The sequence below is a fragment of the Patiria miniata genome, unplaced genomic scaffold (assembly GCF_015706575.1).
Source record: "Patiria miniata isolate m_02_andy unplaced genomic scaffold, ASM1570657v1 HiC_scaffold_20, whole genome shotgun sequence".
NCBI lineage: Eukaryota > Metazoa > Echinodermata > Asteroidea > Valvatida > Asterinidae > Patiria > Patiria miniata.
The window spans coordinates 5,991,924-6,011,106 of NW_024037059.1; the positions used below are offsets into that span (position 1 = coordinate 5,991,924).

General features: G+C 39.6%; 2 protein-coding genes across 2 annotated transcripts in view; one reads left to right on the forward strand and one right to left on the reverse strand.

The window, feature by feature from the left end:
- Positions 1 to 591: 591 nt before the first annotated feature.
- Positions 592 to 8,748, reverse strand: LOC119727186 (bifunctional peptidase and arginyl-hydroxylase JMJD5-like). The gene is made up of 10 exons (XM_038199047.1): positions 7,459 to 8,748; positions 6,873 to 6,936; positions 6,352 to 6,477; positions 6,076 to 6,218; positions 3,041 to 3,259; positions 2,828 to 2,906; positions 2,142 to 2,201; positions 1,742 to 1,822; positions 1,319 to 1,402; positions 592 to 846 (listed from the first exon to the last, which is right to left on the reverse strand). Exons 1-10 carry the CDS (start codon positions 7,893 to 7,895, stop codon positions 724 to 726), a joined length of 1,416 nt encoding a protein of 471 aa, XP_038054975.1. The 5' UTR covers positions 7,896 to 8,748; the 3' UTR covers positions 592 to 723.
- Positions 8,749 to 12,187: 3,439 nt separating this feature from the next.
- Positions 12,188 to 19,183, forward strand: part of LOC119727168 (sushi, von Willebrand factor type A, EGF and pentraxin domain-containing protein 1-like) — a 46,929-nt gene continuing 39,933 nt past the window's right edge. Inside the window, exon 1 of the mRNA XM_038199033.1 lies at positions 12,188 to 12,368. Within this exon, the coding sequence (XP_038054961.1) occupies positions 12,211 to 12,368 (158 nt within the window). The 5' untranslated portion in view covers positions 12,188 to 12,210. The remainder of the gene's footprint in view (positions 12,369 to 19,183) is intronic.

A 19,183-nucleotide genomic window follows, 5' to 3' on the forward strand; every position in this document is an offset into this window, starting at 1 on the left:
AAATCCTTGCATGACAGGCTCCTAACTCAGTGGGAATGGTGACAAAGTTCAGAACATTTCTAAACTGTTTCAAAAATATTCTTGCAATCGAAAGTACAGTGTTTTAATTGAAATAAGTAAACATGTACAAGTATATAATACATTCATACTCACATTTAATATACAAATTCAAATTTTACTCTGAATTTATGCATATAAGTTCTTAACGGACAAAAATAAGGCGACAAAAGTTATGTAAGCTAGGTTTACTTCGAGTGTTTTGTAAAGGATTTACCACTAACAATATTAAAATGAATATAAGGATTATGAATTTTAGGGGAATTCTATTGTTGATTTCCCATACCCAGGCTGTAGCGGATCTAGGGGGAGGTAACACCCCACTGATGTTATTAAACTTGTACAATGGGACCAACAATAATAAATGGAATGCTAAAGTTCCTTAATTTATTTTTCATGTGCCTTAGAATGCAGGATAAATCATCGTAGATTTCAAAGTCTTCCCGCGCCTGATAACAACTCAGACAATAGGATTAATACACATCATATCTCGCGCGTAACACAACATGCAAACAATAACTTAGAAAAACAAAATATAATACATAGTATGATTATGGTTTTTATTCAAAGATACAGTTTTCTTCCATTATCTTCATCCATTGTATTATTTCCAGGCAAACTATAGACCTAGCAACTTTATGACAAAACTATGAGTTGGTTCCTATTTTACAGTTCCCCTTTGCGCATGGGCGTATGACCACTGGTCCCTCTGTACTTGCTGCCATGTTCATGTGAAGGTGTGTCTCCAACATCCCGGACCTTGTCTTCCTCAAACTTGTTCAAAATCTCCTGCAGAATAGCAAATAAGCAGATTATAAGTGCAATATACAAAACAAAACAAGACAAGCAAAGAAAAGCTGGTCCCATAGTGCACACATATGACTAACAAAAGTTTATAGAATAATCTGTAGTGGTCACGTGATGGCAATGAAAAATCCATGTGGAGACTTGATTATTGCATATAATAAGTACACGTGTATCATGAAAGTACATACATAAAAATCGGCGCCAGACTAATGCACATGATATGAATGTGTAGATTCCACATATACGCGACTCGTAAAGGTGCTCCGGACCAGGGTAAGTCACAAGCATATAGGTAACCAATCAAATTCACAGGTGACAGCCAGCCAACCTGCCTGCCTGCCTGCCTGTCAGGCACAAAGAGAACACTTAGCTGGCTCTTTATCGGAAACACAAAAAGTAAAATTGACAATTTATTATGAATTCCCTTTTCAGGAGCCGTGATCTTGAGCCATACCTGCACTTGTTTAGAAATCTGACCGTCAGCGATGTCGCATAGGATCATCATCTTCTGCCCAAGATTGATGAAAAAGGTGTCGAACTGTGAGAAATGATCAAAAGATGAAGAAAATGGTGAGTTCCTTCCTCAAAATGTCTCTGATAATCCGACAGGAAAAGACTTAATCACTTAGCTTAAATGACATTGTAGAATATTAGATATGAAAGTTCCAATCGGAGTTTTTTTTGTATGAACATTGTGCTTGTCCAGGGTCAAGGGAGGAAACACGGGCGGAGGGGGATGACAAATTTGCCGACAAAACATCCGTGCTGCGGGGAGGTATAGCCGGGCCAGTGAATCTTTCTAGCCAGCTGATCGCTGACAAAGTGTCGGAGGTTAGCGTAGGTTTACATATCTCAGAGAGAATGAATTAGAGTATACCTTGTTGATCTTTATGGGAAACGTGTCCATATCCTGTGATGTAATCTCACCATTGCCATCAGTATCGAGCATTTGGAACATCTGCCGCACGCGGTGAATAGCATGAACAAAAAAAAACAATATTAAAACACGTTAATGAAAAAATTAAACAAATCAAAAGAATAGAGAATAGAAACATTTCTTGTTCCATTATACGAATGAGCAAAAAAACAACAACAACGAACAAAAATACAAAAACAAACAAAAGCAAAACATAAAAAAACAACCTTCCATGACCATCCCTATGTACTTTTTTTTACAAGAAATTACCCTGTAAAAAATTACTTGCAGTTTTCATTATAAACACAAGACTTGTTGACAACACAACTAGACAGATTTTAAGAATGCAAGATTGATATACCTGGTGAGCAACATGCAAAGCTTCCTCCGTCCAGATCTCACCCTCCGGTCCTGACAGCATCTAGATTCGGAAACCGAGAGTAAACTAAGTTTTAGAAAAAGGGAATAACTAAAGGAAGTAAACTTCACCAAAAGCCGAGGGTCTTCAATATCTCTTTTATACAGATTTCCTAACGCGAATAATTATACGTTTTTTTTATCACTTAAAGGCACATAGGATCACTTTTGTTTATCCCAAAAGCATCCTATCGAATTATTTTCATTTGGGATGAAAAATCGCAATGGTACTAAACACTCCGTGATATTATTTCACTTGGTTTGATGTCATTCAGAAGAAATCAAGAAATGTAGGTGATTCCAACGATCGGTAAATTGACTGATTTGTGGAAATACAGAGTGTTATGGACGAAATAATCTTTCGTAATCAAAAGGTTGTGCGTGGTTTTCTTTCTTTCTCGAAAAGTGTAATGCCATAACCCATAGAGCTGAAACTTAAACAGGTTAAATTTTGGAAATTCTTCTTTTGAGTTGGTGTTATTATTGGAACGAACAAAATGCATGAAAAGCAATTGGTCATAAAGATGCTTATTATTATGTGTGTTCAGCAGTCTCTCGGTTGCTACTAAACGGTATATTAGATTGACTGAAACTTTGAACAAGCATCGACAGTTTTTGTGTTCCTGTTACCATGTCCATGAATTCCAAAAATTGCTGCTCTGTCAGCGATTCCGTCTCCTCCTCGTCCATAAATGCCCTCAAACTTGCTCTGCAACAGCAATATAACAAAATACAACTTCGGAAAATGTGTAATCGTCACCGTTTCCAAGATATTCCGTTAATAAAAGGTGAGTATTTCCAGCTATATTTTGGAGGAACTATACTATAGGCAATGAAACTTACGACGGGTTCCTGACGAAATCCACTTCTGGGTGGAGATCCCTCAGAAAGTCTATGCCGGTGTCCGTCTGGTCGTGGTACGGGAATCTGACATCGGCCAGCGAGATATCGAGCCCCGGGTCCGGCATGCCGCAGGACTCCGGGGAGGGCACGACGTATGCCTGGTGATTCCACCAAATGTTGACTGCAACGTTACTGCCGAAGGAATTCACCTGATGAATCCTGAATCAGTGATTGAAGACACACCACAGAATTCACATCGGACGATATATGCAATACTTGGAAAAGTTGAATTTGCTCTGTCTGTGCAATTGCCAAGTTCACCCCACATAATTGTTTTATTGCTAATTATTCTAGCAATACAAAAGATTACTACATGTATTCACTTTTGATGGGACATTCATCGAAAAAAAATAATCAGGCTGATCTCAATGTGGGCTGTAGGCGCAAAGGCAACCAGAAATAATGTTTAGATTGTTCTGATTTGTAAACACAAAAAAAAATAGATATAAAGACTTTTATCATTGTGACATTCCGACGGAAGCGGGAAGTTCTTGTCTTGGCAAATGGAGTAAGAAATTCGAAGCTCATGCTACATTTGCGGCGCTGTCTGGCATTTATGTCCTTTCCAAGGAATGTCATGGAAGTAGAGTGGGGTGGGTTGGGGAGTACGATGGGGAATGCCTTAGTTGGGCGGGAGGGGGTGGAATATATCCCTCGTACCGGCGCCGTCCGCGTGCAGTGAGTAAAAAGTATAATCCCAAGCACTAATTTTGGAACCACATTAAAGTTGCGTTCCCCGTGTTCTTCGACAATATTTTTTTCTTTCTATTAATACAATTTCAACTTGTATGTTTCATTCCAACCTAAACCCCACTCGCCCCCCCCCCCTTTTTGAACGTCTTCAAAATAAAAGGGTTTGCTTTGGGCACAGATCCGCTTTGCGAGCAGACTGGCTCCCGGTCCGTACATTATCGACAGTGATTGTGGGGCGGGAACCAGCCTACCCCGCGAAAACGAAACTATACTGTCTGGCAACAAGTTGTAAAGTAATAATTCATTAACTAAAATGGGCCTGAATTTTTCGGTCGATGTCTCAATTTAATGTGAATGACTTCTGTACTACCCCCCCCCCCGAAAGAAAAATAGCAATTTAGAAAAGGAATCTATTTTGGGGATGAAACTGGAAAACAGCACGGGGCATGGGCGTCGCGAGGGGGGGGGAGGGGCAAGGGGGGGGTGCTTGCTGGAAAAAATAGGGATTTGGGGGAAAACATTTGCTTTGCCCCCCTCCTCTGGCGACGGGATGCATCATTCATACTAAAGTGATGACAATGATAATTCGGGACACGGGAAAATATGCACTTCCAAAGTTCAGAGACACTTATGCACGCGGAAAAAGCTTGACATGTAACATCAATGTAATAGTATTTCCTCAAAAAAGTGAAAGTAGATCAGGGTAAACACAATAGCGTGTGAATGTCCGGGACGTCCGGACGCACGCGGGACCGTGTGAAACAACTTCGACCAACTTAATGTTGTATAATGCTCGAGAAACAAGGGAAGGTCCCAATCTTCTCCAGAAGTGATTCTTCAATCTGCATACAATTGCCAATCGGGAAAGGAAAGAGTGGGCCTGCAGAAAATCAATGTTTTCCAATTATATTTTTCTTTCTTCTTTCCTTATTTGTCTTGATTGTTTTGTTGACACGCGTCCAACCGTTAGTTTATTTACCGATCTTTTGGGACAGCTTTGGGACTTTCCCTCTACCTGGCTTTTTTAGGTCCCTGTGAAATATCCGGCATAATGACTTATTTCCTTGTAGAAAAAAAAAAGATGTTTATTTTATTCAGCTGAAGGCTCACAAATGCTGCACATTTTTGTTTCGTGAAATTTGGGGACAAGACCGGGTCCAATATTGCGGGCGAGGGGGCGTGCCAATAATTGGGGGGGGGGGCATTTAAGGGGGTGGTTAATTTCTGGAGGAGCACTCAATTGTTTTAAAAAGAAATGTCATTTTGGCCCCAAGCTCTGAGGGGATCAGAATTCGAGCTGTGGGGAGGAAAAGCCACTACAGAAGTGGAACTGAGTGGTGGATTTTGTCGCAACTTCGTTTCTTGAACTTTGAAAAGTCTGTTCCTTGCTCTATGGTTAAAGAATCAAATCTGGAAACATGCTATATTGTTTTTGGTTTAAAAAAAAAGACGATTGGAAACATGTTTAAACTTGGAAAAGTTGATCACTGCTTATTAAATCTGAAACTTGTTTTGTGATAAAGATGACTTGTCGTTTTAAGGTTAAACTTTTATATCTGCATGCGCTCTTCAACAAATTCTCTTTTTACTGACGAATTTTCAATTAAGGTCATTTCAACGAGCTGGAAAACTTGGTATCCATTTTTGGGTGTCTGCAACCTTCTCAAAAGGATTTCTTAATGTGCGCAGAAGCAGATCCGCCTTGCAAGTAGACTGGTCCCTGGTCCTTACATTATGGATATCTGTAGGGGCGGGAACGAGTCTACTTGTGAAATTTTGATAGCAATTCCATTAATACGCGTGAGTCGATCTGTTGCATTTGACAACTCATTCAAAAGTAATTAACTTTTGTTTGCTAGCAAAATTTGCAATTTTAAGGCATATCGGATCATTTGTGTTTATCCCAAAAGTAACCTACCAAATTATTCTAATGTTTACTTGGATTAAAGGTCGTATTGGTATAAACACCCCATGAAATTATTCCATCTGGCTGCTGTCATTGAGAAGAAATCAACAAATGTAGGTGATTTCCAACTTTGACCGATTTTTGGAAATAAAGAATGTAATAACGAAATCGTGAGGAGTTGTTTATGGGTTTTTTACTGCTCGAGAAGTATAATATCCACTGAGCTGACCCTTCAACAGTTCAGGTTTTGAACATTCTTTGGATTCTGAGTGGTGTTTTTATTAAAAACGAACAGAATCCATGAAAAGCCTATGTGCATTAAAAAGAAGAGATCACAGACAGAATATATTTAATATGCCATGACTATAGTTCTGACCATTTGAAAGGTAGGTAGATGCAGTCGCCAGCTTGCAGTTTCGCTTCATAGAACTCCAGGTTCCTCAGTTCAGGGAACTTGTTCAAGTCGACTCGTTCCACGTCTACACTCGAGTAGAAGCCTTCTGGATGATCGTAAATAATCTAAACAATGGAACGTGAAACAATGACCTTATTTTTACCTAGAGATTTTTTGGGGTAATTCAAGAACAATACAAGGCAAGAAAGATATGATGAATCTGAGTTGCTGATCTCTCTATTAATGCCGTTTGCTTACCTGTTCTCTGTAGCGCGTGTAGTTGACGAGGAGGAAGTCTTTCTGGCCCCTGAACAGACAGTTGATAATGTCAACATAGTCGGTGTGTACGTGGGACTTGGTACCTCCGCTACTAAACCAGAGCATCTGTCCACAAGAAAAGGGAAAGAAAATGTCGGCTGACAGGTTAGGCAAGTTGCGGTTGGATATATTGATTTATTGAAAATGAACAATGAAATTGACTGGAGTTGAGCTTGCAGATGAACCACAAATGAACCACAAAATGGAAACTGACTAGTCAGTTTCCTTTTTATGGTTCAATTGAACATTTGCAATTAAAAAGTGAGCTTCCTTTCGTGGTTCATTTGAAAATTTGAAATAATAAAAGCCGTATCCTCTCTGAGTGATCCCCGTTTGGCATTTTGCTGGTGTGATCCCTGTATATGGCTGCATGGCATATGGTTCATGGCTTCTGACTATAACAATAACAGAGCTGGATAGCATCGGAACTTATCTTTATATGGACCAGTCTTCATACTTACTGTTTCCAGCAAATTAGCAGTGACGTTGGTACAGTGCAAAGATGGCGGGATCAGCACATCTTTCCTGAAAAGACCAATATAGCACCAGAGTCACAGTCTACATAACATTCTGCATCCGTTTACGACTCAAATATAGTTGATACAAGTTGCCAATGTCGACAGACATGGCGAATTTAAACCGCCTTCTTGGGCCGCAAAAAAATATCCGAAAATCGCGCAGAAAAAAAGGCAATTGGCTGCTATACACCCCACTCTTGGCAGCTAAACGCCCTCTTGATCTAAATCTAGATCCGCCCCTGACACGGTTGTCGTTACGCGTTGCGATCACACATTGTCATTTATCGTATAACACTCATGACGATCACAAAAACATGAAGAATACGATGAAAGGGGAAATAAGGCAAACGAAGCATTCGGATGACGATGACATTAAAAATACACACCAGTTCAGGGCCCTTCAACCTATGGGCGCTTTATAATTAATGTAAACCGCAAGTTGAGACATGAAAAACAGCTCCAACTTTACTCAAAACTTGACAACTATGGAAGAAAATTATTTTTCGTTGTACATAATAAATGCACTTACTTTAGGAAATCTGGGACTCTTGCAACAAGGTACTCATCGGTGGTTTGGTATCTGTCCAGGAATTCAGCGAAGGGCATATTCATCCTCGGTAACTGTCTTTCCTCAACCTTCCGCATCTCCACTCTGATCAGCTGCTGGGACTCGGGCAAGCTCTTCAGGTACTCGTCGGTCCACTTCTGGAAGGCTGGCGAACGCCTTGCTCCTTGCTTGATGATGACGGGGACGGAAGGGTAGACATAGCTGCGGAAGAACTCGTAAGGGGAAGGGAAGTCCTGGATCACTGAGACGGGGAGACGGGTAGCCTCGGAAGCCAAGGGCTTGAGATGACCTGGTAATGAGGTGGGTGGGGAGGAGGATTGAGCATCCTCGGCAACTGACTGATGTAAGAAGACCATGATGCAGATGATGATGACGGAGATGATCTTAGTAATCTTCATTGTTAAAGTCTTGGAGTTAGCTCAAATGGATGTCACAACAAAGCTCTTGGGACTCTAAATTTCAGTCCCTGGTAAAAGATATTTGCACAGAACAGATTTTTGCGCACACTGCCCGGTCGTAAGTGATAGGTAACGGTCAGAATGTCCCTCGGAGCAACCCTCAACAAAGAGCCGTTACGGGTAGGGCAGGTCCCAGGGGCGTGAGTCTCGGCATGGTCTATACACGTCCAACCCGTGGCCGCCTGCTCCTTCCCGCGTAGAAGGAACCCGGAGCTCTGCAGTTCCCCTCCTCTTCTGTGATTGGCCACGGTTCCCATGACGTCATGCTTTTTGTGGAATTACACTGCATAAACTTTTCTTCAAAAGGTTGTGCTTGAAAATCAGGGTCCACCAAACAGAACAATGCCACACCACATGCCAAAATAAATAAATTAACCTGGAAAAATCATGCAAGGGGCGGAGTTGATCCCCAGAGTGGATATAAAAGTAGCGCACAAGGCAAGTCGACATCACTACCAGGCTTCAGGATGGAACCGAAGACAAGTCTTGTCGTTCCGTTCGTTCTGTGTCTGCTACTCGTTTGTCTTCCAGCATCAGGTAGGTTTAGACTCACACTTTTATATTTCTCTGATGAATGAGAGATGTGGTAATATGGAACACCTCATCGATGTTAGAGCACGCCCGACAGTCCCTCTATGTTACTTAGTAGTCGGTCTCTCTGGCTGGACATCCCAGTGTCTGCTTTCATCAGCCATCAGACAAAAACAAGCTTGCTCATGTTGTCTTAAAACAACCCTCTCGATACATAGCTTGGCACTGCCTGTATCCTCAACTGCACACGAACTGTACTATTATGGTCCAATGGCAGTTTGCTGACGGTTGCACACTAATCTAGAGCGGCTATTGAGCTGCATGAATCGTACGCGCTTGAAGTTGCGCTCGAATTATTTTGTGAATGGCTACATTAACTGTCACGGTCGAAGATTACGATCGTGGATTGTGTGATTGAATTTCCCTCTTATTTTCTCTACTCTTTCAGATGCATGCCGTGGAGGTCGCGGTGGTGGAGGAGGGCCACGTGAGTACTTTATTGTAGCTATAAAAAGGCCTACGGGCACGTGGTCACTGTTTTCACGAGGCCCCCATCAATGGAGAAGCCATTGCTTTTGTACAAACTAACTGCCTATTGTAAGAGATTATCTGAGCAATAGCTAGCGCAATGATTTCGCCACTGAAGGGGGCCTCCGTGATAGAATTGGCAGCGTGCCCAGATTGGTCTATACTTAGATCAGGAACTGGTTCATTTTTAGTGAAGTGACTACGGCTAGCTGGCAGTAAGCACACACTTCGAGGGCAAGTGGCTTTTAATAGCCGCTTCCCTAGGCGCATGCGTGTGCAAGTCATAGCCAAGAGCTCAAACACGGCCTCCATCTTTGTACTTTTTTATTTGACAAAAATCCCAGCTTTTACTAATGTAAATTATCAGAAAGAACTCCGTATATTCACAGTTTTACTCTCCATTATGGCCACATTCTAATATTAAACAAACAAAATAAAAAAAAAAACATATGTGAATATATTGCATTTATCTCCATGACGCAGAACTGTACGTGACGCAGAACAGTGCGTTATATTGTGACCTTTTTGGATGTCATGCTGGTGACAAAAAACTTCATTTTGCAACGTTTTTTTTACTAGAATTTTTAGTTCATTGCTTTGTTCATTTATTCCAAGATAAAATTCCCCCTTTTTGAGTGTGAATGGTTTTGGAAAGTATAGAGGAACGGCCCTTTTGAACAAGTAATTCACTTTTTGGAACAGGACATCGAACAATTAAAAGATCTGCCAGTCTCTATGCCCTACTTGTAGAAAAATGGTGTTGCATGTTTTGCGGTTCGAAATTGATTCAGAAGATTTTTTGTGCATCGGAATTTTTTCACAATCTCTCTATTTTGGGCGTCTCTAACCCTCCGAAAAAGGCCTCTAATGCACACAAAAAGATCGAACTGGTACTTTTCAAACACCTCGTGAAATGATTCCGTCTGACTTACTGCCCTTTAGGAGAAACCAAGAAATAGTGGTGAGCTCCAACGATCAGTCAATACTAATTGACTGATTTTGTTTGGTGATTGGTATAGGCCAAGAGAGTTATTGACAAAATCGATTTACATGCAAAGATTCCCGATATTCAAAATAAAAGTCTGAAGGAGAGAAAAAAAATTATTGAAGAGCGTTTTTTTTTACCCGTTTCACTTAATTCCGGAAATCTTTGCATGTAAATAATTTCAATAGTAGGTACAATGTCCATTGAGCAAGAGAATAGCCCACGCTGTGATCATTTTGCTTTTCATGCATTGTATAAGTTTCAGCTCAAAAAAGGGAGGGGAAAAAGAGAAGAAGGGAAAAAAAGAAGACGAGGTGCGAAGTCATAAATATTGCTGTTAATGCACATTATTTTAACAACACGGTGTTTGGGAAATAATGTGCTTTGTCCCCTCTGGAAAAATCATGGCGACGCCCATGCATGCACACACCCGGCCATTTGATCACGACTCCCGTTTATTCTAAAAAAAAAAAAAAAAAAACAGTCAATAGACTGAAAGTTGGAAATTCATTTCTTGATTTCTTGTAAATGACAGCAAGCCAGACGGAATAATGTCACGGGGTGTTTAGTACCAGTACGATCTCTAATCCAAGTAAGCTTTTTGACAAGAATTCGGTACGCTATACTTTTGAGACAAAATCCCATAATACGCCTTTAAAAATGTGTGCTTGTATAGCTCCAGACAGATCGCCACCGAGGTTGAAAGAGGGAACATGTCCTTCCGACAAAACTGAGTACGCGAACGCTCAATCTACGGGGCTGTATGTGTATTGGAGCGTTCCAAAAGGGGACGACCCAAGCGGGGTCACGTGAGTAAAAACCTTAGGCCTTAAGGGGTCCATGTAATGGATTTTTAAAATTGCAATCCAAAAGTGTTTCATATTAACTTGATCTTCATACAGCCTTAAAGGCATGACATGTCACCTCCCGCCCCCCCCCCCCCCCCCCCCCCCCCCCACCGATCGACGCCAATGGTCTTTCATGGCGGAAACTTTAGTGTCACACATTCTGCTTCAGCATAAAATCACCAGAAACTTTAGGTGTTTGATGTGGTTGTTAGGCTAATCTCTTTTCAGGAGTTCCTTGTTCTTCCAGTATATGACAGTTATACGCATAATATAAACGTATCATTTTTCTTTTAGATTTTGAAGAGAAAAACCCTAAATTGAAGAGTGTGTTCCTAAAATGACATTTTTTAAAATACATTTTTAAAATGTATTAAAACAAAAAGCACTTTGCAAAGATTCCCACTTCCCCCAAAAGAGGATGTCTCATTATGAGCTTTTATGCATTTCAGGAGACTAGATATTTGCTAAAATGCCTGCTCTAGTTTACAATTGATTTATGGACTTAATGGTGTGGACCCTAAAAGAAAAGTTACATAATTTTCTAGAAATGACAAAAGATTGTGTTTCAGGCGCGCGATATACGCACAACAGAGGCTGCGTGCTGTAGGGATTGGGTCCTATCCTGTCCCCCCCCCCCCCCCCAAATGATGAATTCTAATTCTTTTAATGTGTTGAAACATGATTTGTTAATGCTCTGTTGGGAAAAAAGACAACAAAACTTTCTGACCGTGGGAAAAACACTTACGCCTGATTTACTTTACACAAAGTTTGAAAAGGGGAGGTTACTATTTAAAAAAAAAACCTTATGTGAAGCTACCCGGCCGCACAATCGGCATGGGCGTCGCCAGAATTTCTTTCTAGGGGTGGGGTGGGGGCAAAGCCCCAAAAATCCTTGTACTTTCTCTAGCATATTCTCAATTTGTATTTTTGTTAGGATTGGCGGGGGACATTTGCCCACCCCACCCCATTGTCACCCCTGCAGACGCCCATTTTGTAAAAATTTGTGTAAATATATAGCAAATATTACCTCACACCTCTTTTTTTTTCTTCTTCTTTTTTCTCCTTCTTTTTTTTCTCCTTCTTTTGTTGTTGTTGTTGTTGCTTTGTCAGGAGGGGGCATATACATAACAGTCAAAACGGTCGATATTAACGACGAAAAACCTATTAATTTCTTGAGGATAGAATCACTTTCGACCCCCCCCCCCCCCCCCCACTTTCCAAACATTCGAGTGAGATCCTCCCCTGCTATGTCTCATGACGTCACCATTACTATCAATTTCGTTCTCATATAATGGCTTTCGAACTGTACTATGGAAAATCCTGAGAACGAGGTTAGTAAAGATGGCGGAAAGGAAAGCAGACGATGTTTCCGTTAATTTGTTGTTCTGGTTCTGGTATTTACTGCGCAAACACCTCCCAAGTCGTTATCTGTATCTGTATCTGTTCGTCCACGTACAAACACCATCTTCTGGTTGTTGCATACGTTGGTCGGGTCGTGTGCAATAGGTTATGGGATGAGCGGTGAGGTTTGTCATGTTTACGTTTGTTGATGGCCTGTAGTACTAGTAGTAGCTTGAGTAACTCTAGCCCCATAAATGTGGCCTATTTACTGGACTGCCTCCGTAAACATAGGCCACACGTCCACATGTACAAAAATCGTGTCGACTTTGCCAAATTTTGATTTTCACATTTAGGCTTAGTTTGTAGGATTTTTTTGCTTTAGAAGCATACTCACCCACTTTATGGGCTAGTCAGAAAGTGCTGCCTTTTTCAGATGTCTAATTTTTGTGAAATTTCATGTTGAAATTTTGATACGCAAACGTGTAAAAATGAATCTGGAAATTTCACGAAAAATATCCATCTGAAAAAGGCAGCACTTTCTGATTAGCCTATAAAGAGGGTGAGTATGCTTCTAAAGCAAAAAAATCCTACAAACTAAGCCTTAATGTGAAAATCAAAATTTGGCAAAGTCGACACGATTTTTGTACATGTGGATGTGTGGCCTATGTTTACGGAGGCAGTCCAGTAAATAGGCCACATTTATGGGGCTAGAGTAACTCCAGCTGACATGCTCATATTCATTCACATACATGTGAATGAATATGGAACATTGTCAGCTGGAGTTACTCAAGCTAGGCCTGTAGTAGTCTGTACTGTAATATTGACGTCTGGTGCACTTCACGAACCAAACAACGTTTCGTTGCAGTTCGTGCAATTTCGTGTTGGAATTTAGATATGTTAACTTTACTTCTGGAATCAGAAGACTTCTCTCCGTCAGCAGAGAGAAGCCTTCTGATTCCAGAAGTACGCTAATGTGTGCAAATGAACCTGGAAATTACACGAAATATAGACGTCTGAAAAAGGGGGATTCAGTATCATGTCTATCGCTCTATAATTAAATTTAAAAGGCGATCGTGTAGTGAAGGGCCCGGTTCCTAGTACTATCAGGGAACAAAATCCACTTTAAAATTATTGGACCTACCAAACTAGTTGGCGGCATTCTCAATAAACAGGTATGTCATAGATAAAGGGCAGGGTTTTAAATTTTTGAGGGAAAGTTGGGGGTAAAATGACGATGACAGCGTGGAAACAACACGCGACCCGAAATGGCGATCACCGCGCGATGTACCGTGAACACTCATGGCGCGCTGAATCGCAAGGCACAAACCACGCAGGAAAATCGTGAGTTCAAGAATCTGTTCAAAATTGCAAAATGTGTGTCATTAAAATTGAGAAAAGTCTGCTTTTGATTTTTGTAAAGGTGATTTTTGAGCAATAAAAAACATTTTTGACTCTAATTTGATCAAAACAAAACAGGGGCCCTACACTTCACGATCGCCCTATAAAAGAGGGTGGGTGTGCTTCTAAAGCATAAATAAATAAACTACAAACAAAGTCTAAATGTGAAAATAAAAACTTGAAAAAGTTCTACATTTTCGGGTACATGTTCCAAGCGTGGCCTCTATTTACGGAGGCAGTCAAGTGAATTGGCCACATTTATGGGGCTACCCCTAGAACTATGGGTATTTAATGTAATACCCATAGTTCTAGGGGTATTATCGATTATGGGGCTAGTAATGAGCTTTCTGACGCCAAAATCATTTTCAAGAAAATTGCATTAAAAGGTTCCAATGTTTCCCCGCGCGCATTATGACGAAAATGTTTAAATTTCATTAAAATGGAGGCAGTTTTCTGCATATGACCTTTTGCTGGGAACATTTTGGTCATTACGCGCTATTGCATAAGGGCATATGCACACATGCCCTTCTGCCGGGAACACGACGTATTCTTCATTTCTCAAGATATAATATTAACAAAAACTAGAAATTGTGGTTGTGAACAACCACAGAGCTGTTCCCAATATTGATTGTCTGTTGGACCCATAGACATATAAGTAGAGATCTATGTCTGTTTGCAACAAAACATAGGGCTTTTCCGCATTACATGTATGATTTGTTTTTATCAATAGAACGTCCCTGACTATGCATGAACATAAAATCTGTCAAGGTTAGCCGAAAATCGGCTAAAACGGTCACTGTGGACAGGATTTGACCTCAGCAACACGTGCGCTGCGGGCTGACTGACATACGATATGTACAACGTACGTGCATGTACATGTACATGTACATTGTGGACGTCCTGTGCATGTTTTAAAGCAGAGGTATTGTCAACCTGAAGTTTTAAGCGTGCGTAGGGCATGTCCGAGTTTGTTTATTGCCTCGAAGCTTTGAAATGTTTTAGACCTACCCTGAAATCGACAATTAAAGTAAAAACTAATATAAAAACTGCCATGGTTGATTTTTCAGGAATTTTCAAAGGAAAAAAGGTCTTTTCATTATAACTTCCGGTCTGATGACGTCATACACCTTAAACTTCGCACACGTCTTAAGTGGGTCACGGTCATCATATACACCAATATTTAGGCGATTCCGACAAACTTCGCCACAGACATCTATTCAAAATACAACTTTGAAAATTGTTAACCTGTCGCTAGAGGGCGCTCGAAGATTGCATGATGTCATCGGTAGATGATTTGAAGATTACTATCAGCCAAGAGACTAACACCGTTAAAAGCAAGTTCATATCTATTACCACTTTTAAATAATAAGCCACATCCGGTTTCTGCCTTTTTCGACCGGAAGCAAGGGTCACGTGATTGCACGCACACTGAATGAAATAAAGACCTCAACCTACTCTACCACTTGCCGGCAACAGAATGCTGCGGACGCGTACGGTTGATTTCTTATGCATTTTTGAATATTAAAAGTGTCACTATTCAATTGCCTATAAATAAACACCGGATGACGTCATCATGACGTCATTATTACACAAAGGTGTTTGAATTAGGGTCTTTGCTTTTACAAAGAGTGGTGTAAATGAATTACTGGCAAAGAGTCGAAAATGCCCTTTGAAAATCGACAATTTATTTTTAATTTCCGTGTACAAAGTCTATGGGAAAAATTAAATATTCAAAATTCTATAATAAATCGCGTGATGACGTCACGATGACAAAAAATTGCGGCATACATCTTCAGATGATGGTTAATAAATATGCTGAGTTTAAAGTTGATCGGATTTAAAATAATTGCCAAAGTTGCTTGTAGAATAAATACTTGTACAAAACCTATGGGGAAAAGTGGAAAAAGAAAAAGAAGAAAAAACTAGAAATTGTGGTTGTGAACAACCACAGAGCTGTTCCCAATATTGATTATCTGTTGGACCCATAGACATATAAGTAGAGATCTATGTCTGTTTGCAACAGAAGATAGGGCTTTCCGCATTATGATTGGTTTTTATCAACGTCCCTGACTATCACTATGCATGAACATAAAATCTGTCAAAGTTAGCCGGAAATTGGCTAAAACGGTCACTGTGGACAGGATTTGACCTCAGCAACACGTGCGCTGCGCGCGGGCTGACTGACATACGATATGTACAACGTACAATGTACGTGCATGTACATGTACATTGTGGACGTCCTGTGCATGTTTTAAAGCAGAGGTATTGTCAACCTGAAGTTTTAAGCATGCGTAGGGCATGTATGAGTTCGCTTATTGCCTCGAAGCTTTGAAATGTTTTAGACCTACCCTTAAATAGACAATTAAAGTAAAAACTATTATAAAAACTGCCATGGTTGATTTTTTAGGAATTTTCTAAGGAAAAAGGGTCTTTTCATTATAACTTCCGGTCTGATGACGTCATACAACTTAAACTTCGCACACGTCTTAAGTGGGTCAAGCTCATCATATACACCAATATTTAGGCGATTCCGACAAACTTCGCCACAGACATCTATTCAAAATACATTTTTGAAAATGTTCAACCTGTCGCCAGAGGGCGCTCAAAGATTGCATTACGTCATCGGTAGATGATTTGAAGAATACTATCAGCCAAGAGACTAACCCCGTTAAAAGCAAGTTCATATCTATTACCACTTTCAAATAATAAGCCACTTCCGGTTTTGGCCTTTTTCCACCGGAAGCAAGGGTCACGTGATTTCACGCACACTGAATGAAATGAAGACCTCAACCTACTCTACCACTTGCCGGCAACAGAATGCTGCGGACGCGTACGGTTGGTTTCTTATGCATTTTTAAATATTAAAAGTGTCACAATTTAATTGCCTATAAATAAACACCGGATGACGTCATCATGACGTCATCATTACACAATGTTGTTTGAACTAGGGTCTTTGCTTGGACAAAGATTGGTGTAAATGAATGACTGGCAAAGAGTTGAAAATGCCCTCTGAAAATCGACATTTTTTTTAAATTTCTGTGTACAAAGTCTATGGGAAAAATTAAATATTCAAAATTCTATAATAAATCACGTGATGACGTCAGCATGATGAAAAGTTTCGGCATACATCCTCAGATGATGGTTAATTACTATGCTGAGTTTAAAGTTGATCGGATTTAAAATAATTGCCAAAGTGGCTTGTAGAATAAAAACGTGTACAAAACCTATGGGGAAAAGTGGAAAAAGAAAAAAAAAGAAAACAAAAAAACTAGAGGTTGTGGTTGTGAACAACCACAGAGCTGTTCCCAGTTTTGATTCTCTATTGGACCGTAAACAAAATGATTTAATGATTAACAAAAAATGAAATTAATAAATTGAAATTATTACTTTTAAAGATTGCACTTCCGGTACAACCTTTTAAATATTCATAACGTCATAGCATAACAATAATTATGTGCACAGTAATAATAATTCAATATAATTATCTGTCAATATAGCTTTGTATTAATGTGAAGTTTCAACCTGATCAAATTAATAATTCATGAAATATGCTATAAGGGTCTAAAATTACCACTACCGGTAAAACCGGAAGTGAAGGTCACATGACCTTGACATGTCAATTTTTATCTATAACACTTCCCTGTCCGTATACCTGCCAGGTTTGAGATCAATCGGTCAAATAGTTCTATAGGACTGTAAAGATTGTCTCATTAAATATTCATGACATCATGACATGACAATAATTAAGTGCACAGTAATAATAATGCAATAAAATTATCTGTCAATATAGCTTTGTATTAATGTGAAGTTTCAACCTAATCAGATTAATAATTCATGAAATATGATTTAGGGGTCTAAAATTACCACTTCTGGTAAAACCAGAAGTGAAGGTCACGTGACCTTGACATATCAATTTTCATCTATAACACATCCCTTTTTTCATCTATAACACTTCCCTTTATGTACACCTACCAAATTTGAGATCAATCGTTCAAATAGTTCAATAGTTATAAGGCTGTAAAAATTGAGTCTATCAATACACAAATTTGCTATGTACTTGTGAAAATAACCATTTTTGAAGATTCTGTCAGAAATCTTCCAAAAAAATCCTTTCTGTCAAATCTTCTGTCAAACTTGTTTTTTACGAAAAATTCTTCCAAATTTAGCAGAAATTCGGCTAAAACTGTTGGTCGGTCCGCTCCCTCACGACCACGTGCGTGTGTGGTGTATGGGAAGCGGGCGATGCCGAATCTGGTCAATGTATACACACACACACTTGCGGCTTGCATTGGTTGAGACGGCATTTTTTACTTTCTCTGCCGCAACTTGCGGAAGGGTATTTTTTGGCCGACGCCGCGTCAACTGTGGGAACAATTTGACAAGCTGGAAACTTGGTACTGTTGAGGCAAATGTTGACGCTATAATTTATTGGGCAATTCAAGATTATATCTGTACGAATTGATTTGTTAGCAATTTTTGAAAAAGGAAAGGTCTTTTCAACGCAACTTCCGGTCTGATGACGTCATACGCCTAAAACGTCGCACACGTCTTAAGTGGGTCAAGGTCAGCATATATACCAATATTTAGGCGATTCCGACAAACTTCGCCACAGATATCTATTCAAAATACATTTTTGAAAATTTTCAACCTGTCGCTAGAGGGCGCTCGAAGATTGCATGACGTCATCGGTAGATGATTTGAAGAATACCATCAGCCAAGAGACTAACACCGTTGAAAGCAAGTTCATATCTATTACCACTTTCAAATAATAAGCCACTTCCGGTTTTGGCCTTTTTCGACCGGAAGCAAGGGTCACATGATTTTATGCACACTGAATGAAATAAACACCTCAACCTACTCTACCACTTGCCAGCAACAGAATGCTGCGGACGCGTACGGTTGATTTCTTATACATTTTTAAATATTAAAAGTGTGACAATTTAATTGCCTATGAATAAACACCGGATGACGTCATCATGACGTCATCATTACACAATGTTGTTTGAATTAGGGTCTTCGCTTGGACAAAGATTGGTGTAAATGAATTACTGGTAAAGAGTTGAAAATGCCCTCTGAAAATCGACATTTAAAAAAAAAAATCTGTGTACAAAGTCTATGGGAAAAATTAAATATTCAAAATTCTATAATAAATCACGTGATGACGTCAGCATGACGAAAAGTTTCGGCATACATCCTCAGATGATGGTTAATAACTATGCTGAGTTTAAAGTTGATCGGATTTCAAATAATTGCCAAAGTGGCTTGTAGAATAAAAACGTGTACAAAACCTATGGGGAAAAGTGGAAAAAGAAAAAGAAAAAAAAAAAAAAGGAAAAAAAAAACTTGAACGAAAACAAGAGCTGTTCCCAATTGAAATTGGGAACAGCTAAAAAAAAAAAAAGGAAAAAAAAAAACTTTAACGAAAACAAGAGCTGTTCCCAATTGAAATTGGGAACAGCTAAAAAAAAAAAGGAAAAAAAAAAACTTTAACGAAAACAAGAGCTGTTCCCAATTGAAATTGGGAACAGCTAACAAGAAATACATTACACGCAAAATAAAATAAAAAAAGAAGAAAAAAGAACCCCCCAAAAAAGAAA